Source organism: Agelaius tricolor, unplaced genomic scaffold (genome assembly GCF_023055355.1).
Source record: "Agelaius tricolor isolate 1412-34295 unplaced genomic scaffold, bAgeTri1.0.p SCAF_1, whole genome shotgun sequence".
In the NCBI taxonomy this organism is placed as follows: Eukaryota; Metazoa; Chordata; class Aves; order Passeriformes; family Icteridae; genus Agelaius; species Agelaius tricolor.
The window spans coordinates 99,799,385-99,816,110 of NW_027269261.1; the positions used below are offsets into that span (position 1 = coordinate 99,799,385).

The 16,726-nt window shown below is 36.9% G+C and overlaps 1 protein-coding gene across 1 annotated transcript in view; it reads left to right on the forward strand.

The window, feature by feature from the left end:
* The window catches only part of EYS (eyes shut homolog), a 791,734-nt gene that overhangs the window by 268,293 nt on the left and 506,715 nt on the right, over window positions 1-16,726 (forward strand). Inside the window, exons 14-15 of the mRNA XM_071445583.1 lie at window positions 248-370; window positions 12,727-12,831. Of these exons, the coding sequence (XP_071301684.1) occupies window positions 248-370; window positions 12,727-12,831 (228 nt within the window). The remainder of the gene's footprint in view (window positions 1-247; window positions 371-12,726; window positions 12,832-16,726) is intronic.

Consider the following 16,726-nt stretch of genomic DNA (forward strand, 5'->3'; position numbering starts at 1 on the left):
TAATGAACATAATCCTAAATTTGTGCTTTCATTTATTGACTCCTTTTAAAGTATATCTGACAGGAAAAAAAATGCATTTTCCTATTAATGACAGTGGAGACAAAACTTTTAGAATGAGAATCCATAAGGATTCAAGATCATTTTTTACAAGAGTAAATTGAAAACAAGGGACCTAAAGACATTGCTTTAGAAAAATAAGACACTGATATAGCTGAATAATGCATAGCTCTTTGGTTTTATTTCCAAGGATTTGAAGGCCTGAACTGTGAAATCAACTTTGATGAGTGCACTTATGGTTTCTGTAAAAGCAATTCAACTTGTTTAGACCTGGTTGCAGACTACAGCTGTGCTTGCCCTCCAGGATTCACTGGTAAGATTTCTTTTAACTTGGAAATGAAGTTAAATAGTTAAACTATTCATTTTCTTTCCTGAAATTAATTGCACTTTGTTCAGTGTTTTAGCATTAATAAAAATAAAATCAACTTAGGGTTCTGTGCGATTGATAATGTTTTAATTTCCCTCCTAATATGATAACAAATGAAAGCAGTGTGTGTATGGAAAGAAAAACTGTATTTTGCATAGAAGAAAAAAATTGCTAAAAAACCATCTAGTCTAAGAAACATAGGTGAACAGGTAGCACCAGCTATTTTTCTCAGATTTTATCACAGCCATACTTGATTGAGATGGTAACAAGAACACAATTTTAGAAAGATTACACTTTGTTCTCTTTAACAAAGGTGCCATCAGATCCTTATGATAAATTCTCGTAAGTTGCACAATTATTTGCATGTCTAAAAGGTTTGAGAAAATAGCTCTTACATCCTGGAGAGTCTTCAAGGCTCTATTTTCTGCCAGAAGCAGCTAACAGGAAATCAATAAAACTGTCTCCAAATATATGCCATCTAAAAAAACAATGTCAGGCACTGAACACTGACTTTCAGCTGCTGATTTCAGAGAGGCAAATGGAGCAGCCTTATTTATAAGTAGTAACAGGAAAACAAGCAGTGGCAGTCTAAGAAATCATGCAATTAGTGGATCTTGTAATAAAAAGCCGAACAAGTTTGTCCAAAGAGCTCAAAATTAGTGGGGACCAGTGGAGAGGAGAGGAGAGGAAAAAAAAAAATGAAAGAGCTCTATTAAGGAGAAATGAAAAGTTAAAGAAGTAAGTAGAACTGTGAAGGATGAGGAGGCAAAATTAAGTTAGTTGTAGAGCATTTCAGGTCCATAGTAACACCAGTGACATTCAGTTTAGAAATTTTTCATTCATATTTTGTCAATGGTTAAATGTAGGAAGACAGGACAAAAGGAATCTAAGACAATATACAGATATTTTAAATCTGTGGAAGTAATAGTAGTTGCAATTGCCACCAACTTCTGTGAGTTTTCATGCAGACATATTCTTATATTTTTCAGCATTATAAAACCAAGATCTGATATATTTTCTGTAACATCTTATTCTCCTTTTTACTTTGGTAACTGGCTTTGCTTTCATGAGTTTGCATACTATGTCTATTTTGCATCAATTTTGAAAATAACAGAGGTGATTACAAAGTTACTATAGATAGAAGAAGTTTAGTGCAAAAAATTTAAAATAAGAAGTTTTTAAAACTTTCTCCTGTACTGCTAGAATCCAAATGGAAAATGTCTAAATTTTCTGTAGTAGGTTGACAACAGTCAGTTTAAACTGGGTAATGTGGGGAAAGCTGTTCATTTGAAAATACAGCAACACTATTTTGGGATGTGATGGAGGCCACATTATAGAGCCAGAACTACAAATTAATGTGTGAGTGTCACTAAGGAAGCCTGGGACAGAGTATGTATTCCTTAGCAGGGACTCTTTATCCTATATTCTGGATATATATGCATCATACTGATGCAAACAGCTTGCCAGTAACATCCTTGTTCATTCCAAGACAAGCAGGATTCAGGATCTGTCAACAGTAAAAAAGTTACAAGTGAGTTATAAGTAGATTTTATTGAATACCTTGAGGCCTATATTGAAGTCATAGAAGTTCACATGACTGCATAATGGGCTAATATGAAAAAAAGCTCAATTTTCTCCTGCATTTCCTATGTGAGAGACTTTCCATCACGAATGTTCTATTGATCTCACTTCATATTGTTGGTTTTTTTTGTGAGACAGGACAACTCCCACAAGAAAAAAAGTAAACCAGCCTACTGACTGGAATTAGGAGTAGGGATAAGGATCCTCCTTATTGCACTGAATATTTTAGTTTGTGCTCATGCTTTTTGTACAATTAATTCACAGTCAGTCACTGTGGATCTCATTAGGTCTGCTCTCTCCAAGCCTTCCAAAAACTGCTTCAACCTCTCTAGAATGAGTCTGTGATGCAAAATACTGGATATTTGGGCTTCCATCTTATGCAAAAGGCAAACAACAGCAAAAGAGTGTTCCATGTTCTTCTGAGTTTTAAGATTTATATAAATGGTACTCATAGATATTGCTATAGCAGCAGTGATACACTCAAAAGATATTTAAGGGCTAAAGGAAACATAGTGTGCATACATATACATTTTTTATCCACTTAATATTTAAACAATGTAGAAATTGCATCATTAATTTAGAAAAACATCATAAACAGAGTAGTTAGCTGATAACAATTAGCTCTGATGAAGGCATATGTTAAAAAGTTCATCAACAGATCTGCTAACATCCTGCCAATCACATTTTGTAGTCTTCTGATGAGACTTTCTCAAGCAAGTAACATTTGAAAAAGTCCACTAAGTGTATAAGACTGACTTTTACCTTTTATTTTCTTTTAAGCACACTTTTGTTTTCCTATCATATTAAAAGTAATTTCAGCATCTTAGCTGGTCAGGTACAAAATTGTCTTAGGCTGGTTGTTTGCCTCTTTTCCTGTTTATTATCTGTGTGAAGTGGCATCAATTCTGATTGGGATCACATGCCTCGTGCACTAAAGCTGTGATGGAAGGGGTGCATTGGACAGGAGGGCCTCCATGAATGGCCTTGGATGAACCCCCCTTGAACCAGGCTGTGGTGCTCCACAGGTGCTGGATCTTTGTCCTTCCCTGAGAACAGAGGTGGGGAGAGGCAGTGCAACATGTGCAACAGGGAGCAGGGCTGGATGGTGGAGACAACTCTCTCCTGCTGAGGAAAGACAGCAGGACAGGAACATCCAAATCATCTGAGAGGGTTGTAAGAACAGCAGGGAGCCCTTTTGCAGCTTCTGCTGCCAGCTGAATTGTTTGTTGCTGAAAGGGTGAGCACCAGAATTCTGGCAGCCTTTGGAGCTTGCTGCATAGAATTTCCTTTACTCTGTCCAAGATGGGCAGTTCCTGATAAAGACCAGGAAAACACTCTCTCTACAATAAAAGATTGAGGGCTCTCAAATGCCCTCCCATAGTAATCTGCATGCACAGGATTATGGTAATTATCCCATAGTAAAGAGCTAATGGACAAATGGACAGATAGCAAAACTGCTACTTCCTTCCCTCACAGTGTTTTATTTGATTTTGCCAATTAGAGGGGTTTTGAGAACACCTGAAGTTGAGATAGGTAAAGGCAGTCCAAGTCTGTTAAACTGGCTAGCCTCAAAAATTAGAAAACATTTTGTTCAACACATACAAACCACTTGTTCAACACATAAAAGCACATACTTCAGATAGGTGAAGTAGGGAATTTTTAATATTGAACAGTGGGACACCTTCAGTCCATTGGGTAGTAAGACACTTCAAATTAAACATCAATGGGAGGGTGTTGAATTCATCAATGATAGAGAAGGAAGAGGCAGTTCTATGAGGTTTGACTACTGACCATTTTCATCATTTGAGTGGATTTTGTCTGGTAGTATAAGTAATTGGAACTAAAGAACTCTGTAATTCAGTGGTTTTGGATGAGAAAGCATGGGTTTTTAATCTTTAATAAATGATGGGATTATATTGTTCCATCGTAAACCTTTTTCCTTTTTTAATTGTTGGAAGAGATGAATTAAATCATTTATTTATTTAATAATTAATTAAAAGGGTTTCAAAGCTGTTCATGTATATGGATAAGCCCTATGATAGTAATATTACACCAGTGAATACTGGGTAGAAAAAAACTTGATTTCAAAGTGATTTTTATTTCATCATTTAGCACTGAATTTTGTAGTTGTAGTTTATATGCATGAGATTCTTAATCTGACTTCCTCACTTATATCAAGGTCCTTATGAATCCTCTATGTGTAAAATGATCCTTCCTCTAAGCTTTGCCCATGTCTCATTAATGTTTACCATTATAACAGGACAGTATGAATCAACCGTCAGAATCTACCATCAGTCACACATTGACTTAAATTTACACAAGAGACTAAATAAATATGCAAGCCTTTTAATATGCTTTCTGAAGATCAAGTCTATATAGTTTCCTCTGTCATGTCTCATACTATTGGGCTTTAGGAATCCTGTAGTAGATATTGTGGCTAAGCAAGTGGACACTGCAACACCGAAAATTTGAAAACCAAAATTATACGAAGATGAGCAAGGTCTTGCAGCTCAGCTCAAGCCATCACAAGACATAAGATAATATCTTTCTCTGGGCTTTCAAAAATCTTTCCTGTGTATTCTTTTCCAGTGTGATTCTAAATTTTGTTTTCAGTAAGTCTGCAAAAGCTGGTCTATTTTAGACACATTTTGCTTGACATAAATGCTTTTAGTTACTATCAGAACAACCGCACAGTACAAAATTATTGAGTCACTATGTTCTCTTTTTCTTGTTAATTGTGAAAAGTACTTTCCCCAACAATTCAAAGGAAAAAACTGGCCTGAGAGATCTACCTCTACCCAAAAGGAAGGGTGGGGGTTGGCCTGTTCTCCCAGACAGCTGGTGACAGACAAGAGGACACAGCTGCATCAGGGAAGGTTCAGGTTGGACGTTGGGAAGAATTTCTTAATGGAAAGGGTTGTCAAGCATTGGAATGGGCTGACAAGGAAGTGGTGGAGTCAAGAACAATGGAGATATTCAAGTAATGACTGGACATGGCCCTTAGTGCTATGGTTTAAGTTGACATGATGGTGATTGGTCAAAGGCAAGACTCGATGATCTTGGAGGTCTATTCCAGCCTAATTGATCCTGTGATCTATGGATCCTCAGTCATCCTTAGAGTCAGCCACAGAAATTCAGTCTTGCCTGCATCTCGTGCATCAGATAATTGTTCCACATCAGTGAGCCCTTATGGCCATCACAGAAGCAGCTCAAAAGCCAGGTCTTTTCAGTGATGTCCCCTAATGACCGAGTTCATTTAAACAACATTCCTCTGTCTGAGTGCTAGTCAAAGCGCTGAGATTTTTCAAACCAAAACAAAACCTGGAAGCTGACAGCCAGAGAGAGGGATGGTTCCCCAGGCTCCTGGCCAGCAGAGCTCTGGCTCATAGCAGGCCATGGAGGAGTGAAGGGCTGACTTCCTTTCCCCTGCTCAGCTGGAGCAGCGCAGATGGGCTGCTGGTTGCCACAAACACTGTAAATGGCAGGCTGCTGAGGGCAGGCTTCCCACAGTGGGGTGTGCAAACTTAACATGCTGGAAAATAAACAAAATTTATGCTTACATGAAAATGTATTCACTATGTACTTCTGAGTCATTAGAGAATATTTATTGTCATGTCATGTGTAAGTGTACCTGCTTTGCTTGGAAGGAATTCAGGTTAGGACATTTGGGAAAAGAAAATCAGTTGAGTGCAGAAAAATCTGTTTAAGTTTCATCATGCTGCAAATTTCATTACATAAAAATTTTGATAAAATAATACATAAAAATTAATGAATTGCATGAAAGAAAAGCAAATCAGTTGGTTTTTTCCAGTAATTTTAAATATAAGCAAAGTTGCTCATTTTTTTTTTATGTGAAAAATCAAATGGAACATTTCTCCAATAGTATTCCATCTGCAAATACTAAGCATGATTGGTTTAAATTAGAGAGTGAATAATAGTAGTTGGAACCACCTGACAAAAGATAACTTAATTCTTCAATCATAGCTTTAATTAGCTTGTATGGAATTTACTTTATCTTTGCTCTTCTGAAGGAAGATTATTATGAGAATTTTTGGTATTCCAGTCCATCCCCATTATTTCAGGTATAATGGTAGGGTTTTTTAGTAGTGATTCCAACTGTCATGCGTAACATAATGTATGTAGAACACCCATTAATATCTTTCTGGGCATGACTATGTACTTAATTACTTTAAGATAAATTGGAAAATAATCATTTTATATGAATAAGCTTGATTTTCAATTTTAAAACTGTTGCCAGTTGCAAGGAGGCTCTTATCAAATAAAAAATGGAAAAACAATCATGTCTAGAAAAGCTCATACAGAGAAGACACTGGAAGATGCGGCTGAAATTTTTAGTCTTCCTGAGTTACTGTGGAAAATCAACCTAATTTTTCCTGAACTCCATATTTTTCCTATGCTAATGTCATTGATGACACCATACAATGAACAGTAATATGCCATCAAAGTGAGGACCACTTTTACTTTTCACATCTAAGTGCACCTGAAAAATAACATATGGCTATCAAGACACAATTTCAATCAAAATTTTTGTTATAACTGCCTCAAGAAACCTCTTGGGAATTAATTTTCTGTAACAACCTAAGCAATCAGTGAATGAACCCTGACATAAAGAAATCAACCTCCAAGCAACTACCCCAGTGCACATTTTTCATCCCTTACAGACATTTTGTAATTGAATTTGAGAAACAAAAGTGGCATCTTAGATAAGAATGGCTATATTTAGGGTGTGCTTAATTTTTTTCCTGGTATATAGTTCCTCTTCTGAAAATAATCCACCAAATCATTGATTTTGGAAAAGGCCTGTTGTTCAACACTTGCCTCTGCAATACCACCTAGCATAATACTGGAGTTTTTGATACTAAATTGTATTTACCAGTATATACTGGGTTGCTGTTTTAGACAGTGAAACAATGTTTTTTTGCCATCCTTTGCTTTGATAGAGCCATACTATAAGGAGTATGACACTGACAGTTTTAGTATGACCACACTAAATAGAGTCTTATTTGGTACCGTCTTGTTGACTCATTTTTGTTCTTTACTCTTTGGCTTTCTTCTTTGTCATGATTTTATTTTATTTATTTTCTGTTGATACCCCATCTTTAGCAGTGCTCAGGATGAGTTTGGATGGGGCATTATGTAACTTGGTCTCATGGAAAGTGTCCCTGCCCATCACAGTGTGTTGGTACTAGGTGATCTGTAAGGTCATTTCCAAAACAAACCACACCATGATTCTATGGATCTATCATCAACCTGGCCACTAGACAAGTCCTGAGGCCCTTGCTCCTAGCTTGTGCCAGTACCATGTGTACTGGGCCTCAGGGATGCAGGCCACAATACACCACATTACACCACAATTTGACTCTCTTCACTTAAGTAGTGAGTTGACCAGAGATTACTGAGGAGCCTTGAGGCAGGAGGGGAAATGTGTTAAATGCAGAATGATGATTTTTAAAGCTGTTTACACAACTATCATAAAAAGATTATTTTTTTTTTCCCCTTAGCACATTAGTAGCCAGGCAAGAAATAGAATAGCATTGGCTGTTTGCTCTGGTAACAATAGAGTAACACCTTGCACCTGGTTTTCCTATTAATTTCCAAAACCTCCAGTTACAGGACATATACATTTCATGTGAATGACAGTGATGCTACAGAGCCCGGGTGCCTCAGGGTGGGCTATTACTATCACAGAAATATACCTGTCTCACTAAATTGTTGTGATGTTTTCCCAGGAAAGACACAGAGAGGGCTACAGGATGAATTTATATGTTCTGTAAGTCTTCTAACAATCCACAGATTGCTGGTTGTATGCTCTATATTAGGTCTATGTACCAGAAGGAAGTTAATGTTGGCCATTAACCACCTTGTACTGAACCTAATTACTCTAGTTTTGATTAAGGCACACAATGAATCCAAAAGCATTCAATCTTGATTTGAATGAATGAAAAGAAGCCAGAATTTCACTGGCATTTTTTCTAGTAGTAATCACCATCAGATTTAGAAGTTTATATTAAATATTTTATTTAAATTTTTGTCTTCAACTTTGATCTATTGCATCTCATTACCTTTTCTACACAAAATGAAAAAGCTCTTGCTACTCAAGTATTTTCTTTTTGTAAAGATACTTGCACACTGTAATCAAGTCACTTTTTGGTTTTGTTTCTTCTAAATGAAACAGATGGAGCTCTTTAAGCCTTTGCCAACAGCGTGCTTTCTTCAGTCGTTGAATAAATTGTGTAGTTTTTCTTGCATCCTTCCCATTTATTTTTAAATATGGAACATTCTAATCAATGTTTTATACAGAGGTATTTTACACATCAATGTTCGCTTTTTGTTTTATTTAAATACGTCTGAGATTTTTTTTTCTCGCAGCACTGCAATAGTGCTCATATGCTGAGGTCTTCAGCAGTCCTTTTCAAATTGCTTTTGTTGTTTCCCCACATACAGCTCAGCAACAGCTCAGTAGCTATAATCTGCGTGTTTTTTTCTGTGCTTGTATCTGCAAACTACAAGTGACCAGAAGTGACCTGCAGTACATTTAAAAATGTACTGTTTAGCTAAACAAAAGTTATCCCAAGATTCCATTTGGTGCATAGGCTTGGTCCCCTGTGGAAAGGAGATGTAGAAAAAGAAGTGAGAGTGGAAATGAAGTATCTGTTTAAAAGTCAGCGTTGAAATAGTAGACTAAGGACTTTTCACATTTGCCTACAGAAAAGGAGATTCGTGGAAGTATAAAATGCCTCATTTGCTTCATTATGGTTTTTTCATGAGAAAGATTTGAGGGGTGAACTCAGATTGAATGTGCCAAAAGCTGTACTGCTTTCTTGGAAGAGTAGGCCTTAGTACCTGTCACTCTGTAATTTCAACCATGTGCATTTATGGTGTGCAGGAAGAATGTGGTTTTCTCTTCCTCTTAGCACTTTTATCCTACTTCTCTTGTCTGCTGAAAGCCTGGTCTTACCTCTCTTTTATACCACTAATGTAGAAACATGTTTTGATGGAAAAATAGAGTAGAGACACAGATTTGGATAGGAGCCCTAGGAGCCCTTCCAAAATCAGAGCACAGTTATCACACACCAAGTAACTTAAGACCTTTACCATAAGACAAAGCAAATTTCCAGACAATCCAACTCATTACACAAACTCATTGCCCAAAGTCTTTGGACATCCTTCAGTGTGATAATCAGAATTTATACCCTGTAAATTATATAATCACAACACTACAATAAAATACTAACTATAACCTGTTTCATTCTTATCCCAGCAGAAAACATATAATATACTATGTTGCTTTCTTGCCTATGTATCTTGTTAAAGAAATCCAATAATTCCTTATTTTCTTGGTGGAATCTTCCCAGTGTGATGTTTTACTAACCACTACAAGGATTTCCTTATTGTCTAATTTTTCACTGCAGTTTAAATGCATTACTTCTCACCCTGTCTACTATGAACACAGCAAACTGATGAATTTTGTGAGAATACTGTCTTATTTTATGATTGCCATCACATTTCTATTCAAATTTTCCTTATTTAGGCTTTATAGGCCCATTTATTTTGTTCATCCTACAAGGTCATGCTTTTGAGCTGGTTTTCATTCCTAACATGCTCACATGGACTCTCAAAATTTTCTTAAATGCATCTCACTGCACAATGCAAAGCACTCCAAAAGAAGCTTTACTCAAGTAAAACTTCTAACTGGATATGTTCTTTTTTATGTATGCCAGCAAACTATTTATTTTAAAACAAAATTCTGGTGTTTTTTCCTACTTGTGATTTTCTGTATCGTATCTTCTCTTCTGATTATATCAAACTCTATCTTCAGTTGATTGAAATTCATGAAGATTTCTAATCCTGTTCTTCAATGTACCTTTTTGTGTTGCCATCAGTGAGCTTACTTTGCTACCCATCATCTAGGTTGTTGAAAAAAAATAGTGGAATTGAATGGACAGTGGATTTCTTTCAAAACTTCTGCAATTCATTTATCCAGTCTGGTAGCAAAACCACTGATAACTAATGCATGAATATGGCTTTCCATAAAGTTTTACTCATTTGATAATATGCTCTTATAGTTTCTGTGTAGACCCATTACTGGGATTTCACAAAAAATAGCAGTAGTGAACAAAAGGAGCATGACATTTGCTACTGGGTTTTTTTATCCACAAAATGTGTAAATTTAATGTAGACGGGAATAAATTTGCTTACATAAGGCCCATTTTTTAATGAATTGTTTTTTATTTATAGGTTCTTGCAAGTAAACTCTTTAAAGCTTTTCCCAATATTTCTTCCAGGATCAGGAATTGCACAAATGGATTTATAATTTCATGTTTTTGCCTTTTATTCTTTTTCTGAAGGCTGATTTTAGTGGGTCTTCAGGTACTTTACCTATTTTTCAAAAGTTCACAAAGAAAACTATTGAGTTTTTGTCACTAGTACCCAAGGGTATAAGCTCATCAGACCAGCCTATCTGACTATTTAACTCCTCTGACAATTCTACAGCTTTTCTTCTCTATTCAACACTGAAGTTTTGCCCTTTAATCATAAGTATTAATTATGATACTGACCTGCTTTACAGCTGGTCTTTTTACTGATGATTGAGGCAGAAGAAGCATTGAACAATTTTGTGTGATTACCATTATCAGTAGCCATCCTTCTTCACTGGATGGCAAACCGCATTTCTCCTTCACCTTCGATATGAAGTACATACAGCACAATTTCTTGTTACCCTGACCATGCCATAATAGCTACATGCTTTTGCTGGTCCAATTTCATGTCTGCATATTTGTGTTGTACTTTTTAGTTTATCCATAGTAACTTGACATGCTTTTTTGTAAGTTGAGTTTTTTTCATGCTTTGAAAACCCGGAAGTGCCATGTTGGTCCCCTAATACCCAATGTCTTTCTCCGACAAAAAGAAAGTTTGCCATTGTGTACTTATAGCAAGCAGCAGGTCTCTTAATTACCTTTTTAAGGTAAAATGTTCACTCTTTAGCAGGTCTCAAATCAGAACTTCTCTACATTCCATGCAGTTCTTCTGAATTCCTTTTTATTATGTTGCTCACCCTCCCCTCTCTCCTTTTCCATAGATTTTGACTGCTCTCAGCCAAGTTTTTCACATTTCTTTCCTTATAGTCAGAGAGTACTTTTCCCTTTAACTTTGAATCAAGTAACTTGCAGTTACCTTTTTCACTATGGCATGAAAAATTACCAATACTACACTCAAATATCTTTGAATTTTTGAATGACGATCCCTTTCAAAAATTATGGGTTTGCAATTAAATACTCTATGGGTCCAAGTCCTGTGTTGTTAAGGATTCTGCTAGTTCTTTTAGCTATTTAAAAACAACAAAACAAAACAGCAACAGATAAGCCCACAAGCTATAAAAAATTTAAGGTTCCTTTAAACTGATTCTACTGGATTTTTGATCTGTATTTAATCATTAAGTACAGCATATTGTATGTGGCTGTGCAGTATTTTCCACAAAATGTCAAAGTCTTACCTGGTTTCTATAATTATCCTTGTCTATGACCTTCTGCTATCATCCCCTTAAACCTTTTTCTTAATGTTATTTAGTTTTTTTTTTCTTTCCTCTGTCTTCTCCTCACTTTCTCCACTTCCCATTTAGTTTGATTTTTGCATACGTTCTATTTTTACATGTTAGCTGAAAGTATGTCTTACAGTTAAGGAAGATAAAACTCCCTCTGCCATCCATGCATTTATTGTTGTAATGAATCTATAGTTGTCCAAGCTTTGTTTGTCCAAGAGGGACCCCAGAAACCCCACGGGATCCTTTAATTCAGCTCCTTGGACTGAGGCCCCTGGGATTCATGACCTGTCTGGTATAGATGATTTGAGTGATACAAGGAACCTTCCATAATTTCTACACAGAACATCAACAAAAGTTCTGCTTGTTCACATCAGTGATAGTTACAGCTTTCCTTCTCTATAACTGGCTTAACTTCTGGTATTCATGTGAGCTCTTAGTCCAAATATTTGTCCCATCTATTTTTGATCAATTTTTGATCAGAAAGGCCTCAGTATTATTTATAATAGCCTAGGTAGGGATTGCCCTAAATTAATGTAGTGCATAACAGAGAAACAGGAGGCTGGATTTTATTTGGTATGTCCAATGACTTTACTGTTTTCATAAGCCACCATTCCATTGCCTTCTAAATTTTCCCCTCTATGTATATTCTGCATATTCACATATATTTTTATTGTTTCAGATTTGAATGAATCTGAATTACAGATCAATTAAATTTTTTTAAAAGCAGAAAAATTAAGAAATACCAGAGTGAACTTGTGGGTTTTTGTTTGGATCTGAGAAATGTCTTTATTCTTCTGGAAATATGAATGCGACCTCAAGAAATATTTTTTTTTTGGTAATGTTACTACGGTTATTAAATCTTTAAAACAATTTTTTTCAAAGTAGCATATAGCTCTAGTAATTAAGGTATTGAGTTGTGTTGCTGGAATATACAAAGGGCATTTTTGCAAATGCTGTTCATATTTATTGCTTTAAAATATTTAATTTCTTGACTACCAGCTATATCTATGAATATCTCTAGTTTTAAAACTGTCAAGCAGAAATAGTGTTTCCAACCTGGAAAAGTTAAACTATGCAGTTGTCACTTGCACTGTGAAGCAGCTTTTCTACTTTCCCAGCATGATTTATAGTTTTAATGTTTAATTTTCTTTTCTGTCAGACAAAAACTGTTCCACGGATATTGATGAATGTTCCTCCAAGCCCTGTAAAAATGGAGGCCATTGCCATGATTTGATTGGTGAATTTTACTGTAGCTGTTTGCCAGGTAAGTCACATTTAGTTGAGAAATGTTCTGTGGTATTTAAAAAAGAAAAAGAGTTTTTTCATAAGCACACAACTAAGAAGTAATTTATTATGCTTGAAAAGAGAGAAGGATGAACTGGTATTCTTTAAGCATATGCTACAATTGTTATGCAGGTGGTGTCAGCAGAATTTGTTTACAGAATATAACTTGTATTCTGGAAGTCTTGCCTTCCAAACTTATGAATAGAGTGCCTTAAAAATCAACCAACTCTGCCAGTTGCATGATTTTGTTTCCATCTTGTCTACTAGCAAAACTTATTTTTAAAATTTCTGATTGAAAATGTGGACAAGCTACACAGCAGTTGTCATAAGGGTTGCTGCGGTGGGTTGACCCTGGCTGGGAGCTGGGTGCAGTCAGTTAATCGCACATCATTTTTGTTGCTCCTTCTTCCTCAGAGGGAGGACTCCTCATGCTCTTCCCTTGCTCCAGTGTGGGCTGCCTCCCAAGGGAGAGAGTCCTCCAAGAACTTCTCTAATATGAGTTTCTTTCCATGGCCTGCAGTTCTTTACAAGCTACTCCAGCATGGTTCCCTTCCACTGAGTGCAGTCCTTCAGGACCTGCCTGCTCCAGTGTGGGTCCCCCACAGGGTCACAGCTCCTGCAAGAAAACCTTGTCCAGTATGGGCTTCTCTCTCCATGAGGCCACAGACACTGCCAGAAGTTGTTCTAGCTCAGGCTTACCACTGGAAGTATCCCAGCTTGCTTTGGACATCCACCTGTTTGGTCATGAGGTTGTCTGTGAGCTGCAGGTGGATCTCTGATCCACCATGGACCTCCATGGGCTGCAGGTGCACAGCTGCCTCACCACAGGCTGCGGGGGAATCTTGCTCTGGTGCCTGCAGCACCTCCACCCTCCCTGGTACTGATTTTGGCATCTACAGAGCTGTTTCTCTTGCTACCCTCACACTTTTTTCTATCTGGAGTTGCCCAGTTTGTTTTTTTCCCCCTCATGTTGACTGCTATCCCAGAGGCATTACCACTGTCACTGATGGGCTCAGCCTTGGCCAGCAGTGGATCATCCAAGAGCTGGCTGGCATTGACCCCATCAGACCAGGGGGAAGTTTCTGGCAGCTCCTCAGAGAAGCCACCCCTGTACCTGCCCCCACTATAATATTGCCGTGCAAACCCAGTTCAGTTTCTTGCAGTGATGAGAGGCACCAGCAATATCTGAATTTGTCAAAAAAGAGTAGATCAACTTTTCTATCTTTATGTGACATACACATACATAATTTTACTCACAGAATCACAGAATCAGGGTGGAAAACCCCTCTGAGACCACAGAGTCCAACAAATAAACAGTATCTTACTGAGATGTGAACATATATGCTTCAGTGTGGCTTTTCATCATGGATTGGTGCTACGGGCAAGAATTTACACATTGAAATGTAGTCTCTTTTAATATAGCCAGCTAATTTAATATGTGACACTTGCATAACATGACTATTTTTTTTTATCCCTTGCTGTCTTTTTTGTGGGATGACTGGTTGTCAGCCAATTGGAAAGTAGTGAGCAAAACATGAAGCAAAAGCACCCTTTCACTTGCAGTTTTTTAATACTCTTAAGTCAGTTACATTGCATTAAACCTTATTCTACAATGTCAAGTTAACGATGTAAGGATAAAATGATCAAGCTTGTATTTAGACTGAAATATTTACTTAAAGTGGATAGGCAAAATAAGTGGATTAACATTTTTATGTCCCTATAAGAGCTATATAGGTTTTTAAAATGTATACAAGCTATTTCAAGCCTTATATACAAATACCTTGAAAGTTATTGATGTGCAGAATACAGGAACTCACAACCAGCACTGCCACTAAGTAATAGTATAAGGGCATGAATAGAATTTGAATGTATGTATAAATATTTGTGGATATTATTATATATAGAAGTATGTGTATCTGTGTATTATATATGTGCATACATATACATACTCATACTATCTTACAATAGTCTTTTAAGATGCAGAAAATTAAAGGTTTATTGTTACTGCTATTATTATTATTATTATTTATTTTGGCTAATTTTTTAAGGCTGAATTCTTATATGGTGCTGTAATAAGTTAAATTTACTTTTTCAGTTGCAAAGACTGTGACTATATTTCATCATTCCTTCCACTGTGGATAAACCAAATGTCATATCTCATTTTGTCAGTGTAGCTTGCTCTGTGAAAACACAAACACTACAATAAGTATGAAAACATCTTCCTGTTATACTTAAAAAGTGAGATCATATGCATGAAATGAATACTGAAATGCTGTAAGAAGTACACATACAAAGTATCAGACTAAAAATTTTCTATTACCATTTTGAACACTTGTTAGATACAGTCTTTGTGAAGAATTTACCCATCTGCAAAATGCAGGATGAAAAGCAATGGTTTAGACAGTATTTAGGACAGCAGAAAAGCAATATAGCACCTGAAGGACAGCACAAAGGAATTTCAGCTAATAAATTGGCTTTATCAGGAACTCAATTTAAATGGCTCTCTGCAAATGCGTGCAGCATGGGGAATATACAGGAAGAGTTGAGATGGATGCATGCCTGCATGGCTATGATAGTATTGGCATCACAGGGACACAACAGAATGACTCCTGTGACTGAAGTGTTGCAATGGAAGGATAAAGGCTTTTTAGGAAGAGCAGACAAGGCAGATGAGGCGGCAATGTTGGTACTCTATGCCAATGTCCAGCTGGAATGCATGGAGCTTTGCCTGGTGATGGATGAGGAGTCAACTAAGAGCTTATGAGTCAGGATTAAAGAAAAGACAGGGACAAGTGACATTTCATTGAGAGTCTGGTATAGGCTCTTCCACCAGGGAGTCCAAGTGATTGAGGCCCTCTGTAGAGAGAAGGGAGGAGCCTCACATTCACAGACCCTAGTCCTCATAGAGGACTTCAACCATTCTGGTTTTGTGTAGCCAGAATTTGGGAGCTGAGGAGCTACAGAGACAACACATGAAAGACCTTAATCAGGATTACTTACTACTAATGAACTACTAGTAGATTACAGCATAATATAAAACAATGCACTATATCAAGGGACCAACATTAAAGCTAGAGAAAGAAATACGATTACAAGTCGAATGTGACTTACTGAAATGACAATAATGTGCACAGTTTCCTTCACTTCATCCCTGGGGAGTAATGGTAAAGCATCGCTACTCATGGGAGAAACTCCACATAGTTCCAGGAAAATGTACAGGTTTCTGCTTTGTGAAAGTCTGGTGTTGCTTTTATAGTCATAAAAGGGGGTCTCAAAAGGTTAGTCAAAAATCTGATTTATTGTCCCAGATCTCACTTAAATATTAAGATATTCATTGGCAGCTGGGAGATGCCAGACCAGTGTTAACCCCATGGCACCAAAACAACTCACTACAAGGCAGCTTGTCCTACTGAGTTACCTGACTGGTTAACAACCTGATAAATGTTTGTGGAGAGTGAGAAGCCCTGCTACAGACTTGTGGAACTGCATCTGAATTACTGTATCTAAGTTTTGCATTCTCTGCTAAAAGAAGGACATTTCCTTACTGAGGCAAGTCTAGCAAGGGACCATGAAAATGGAGAACATGATATACAGAGAGATGCTGAAGTAATCAGACCTGCTCACCCTGAAGAAAAGGCTGAGGGAATTTGTTGGAGTTTACTACTACCTCCTGGAAGGATACAGGGAGGACAGAACAAAGTTTTTCTTACAGGTCAAAATTCTCTCAGGACAAGAGTTAATAAACACAAGTCAGAATGCAGGAAAATTCAACATTAAGGCATAAAAAAACGCAAAACCAACAGCACTATGGAAGTGGTTAACTTCCAAATGGAATAGACTTTCTGGAAAGCTTGTGATATCCCCATCTATGGAAT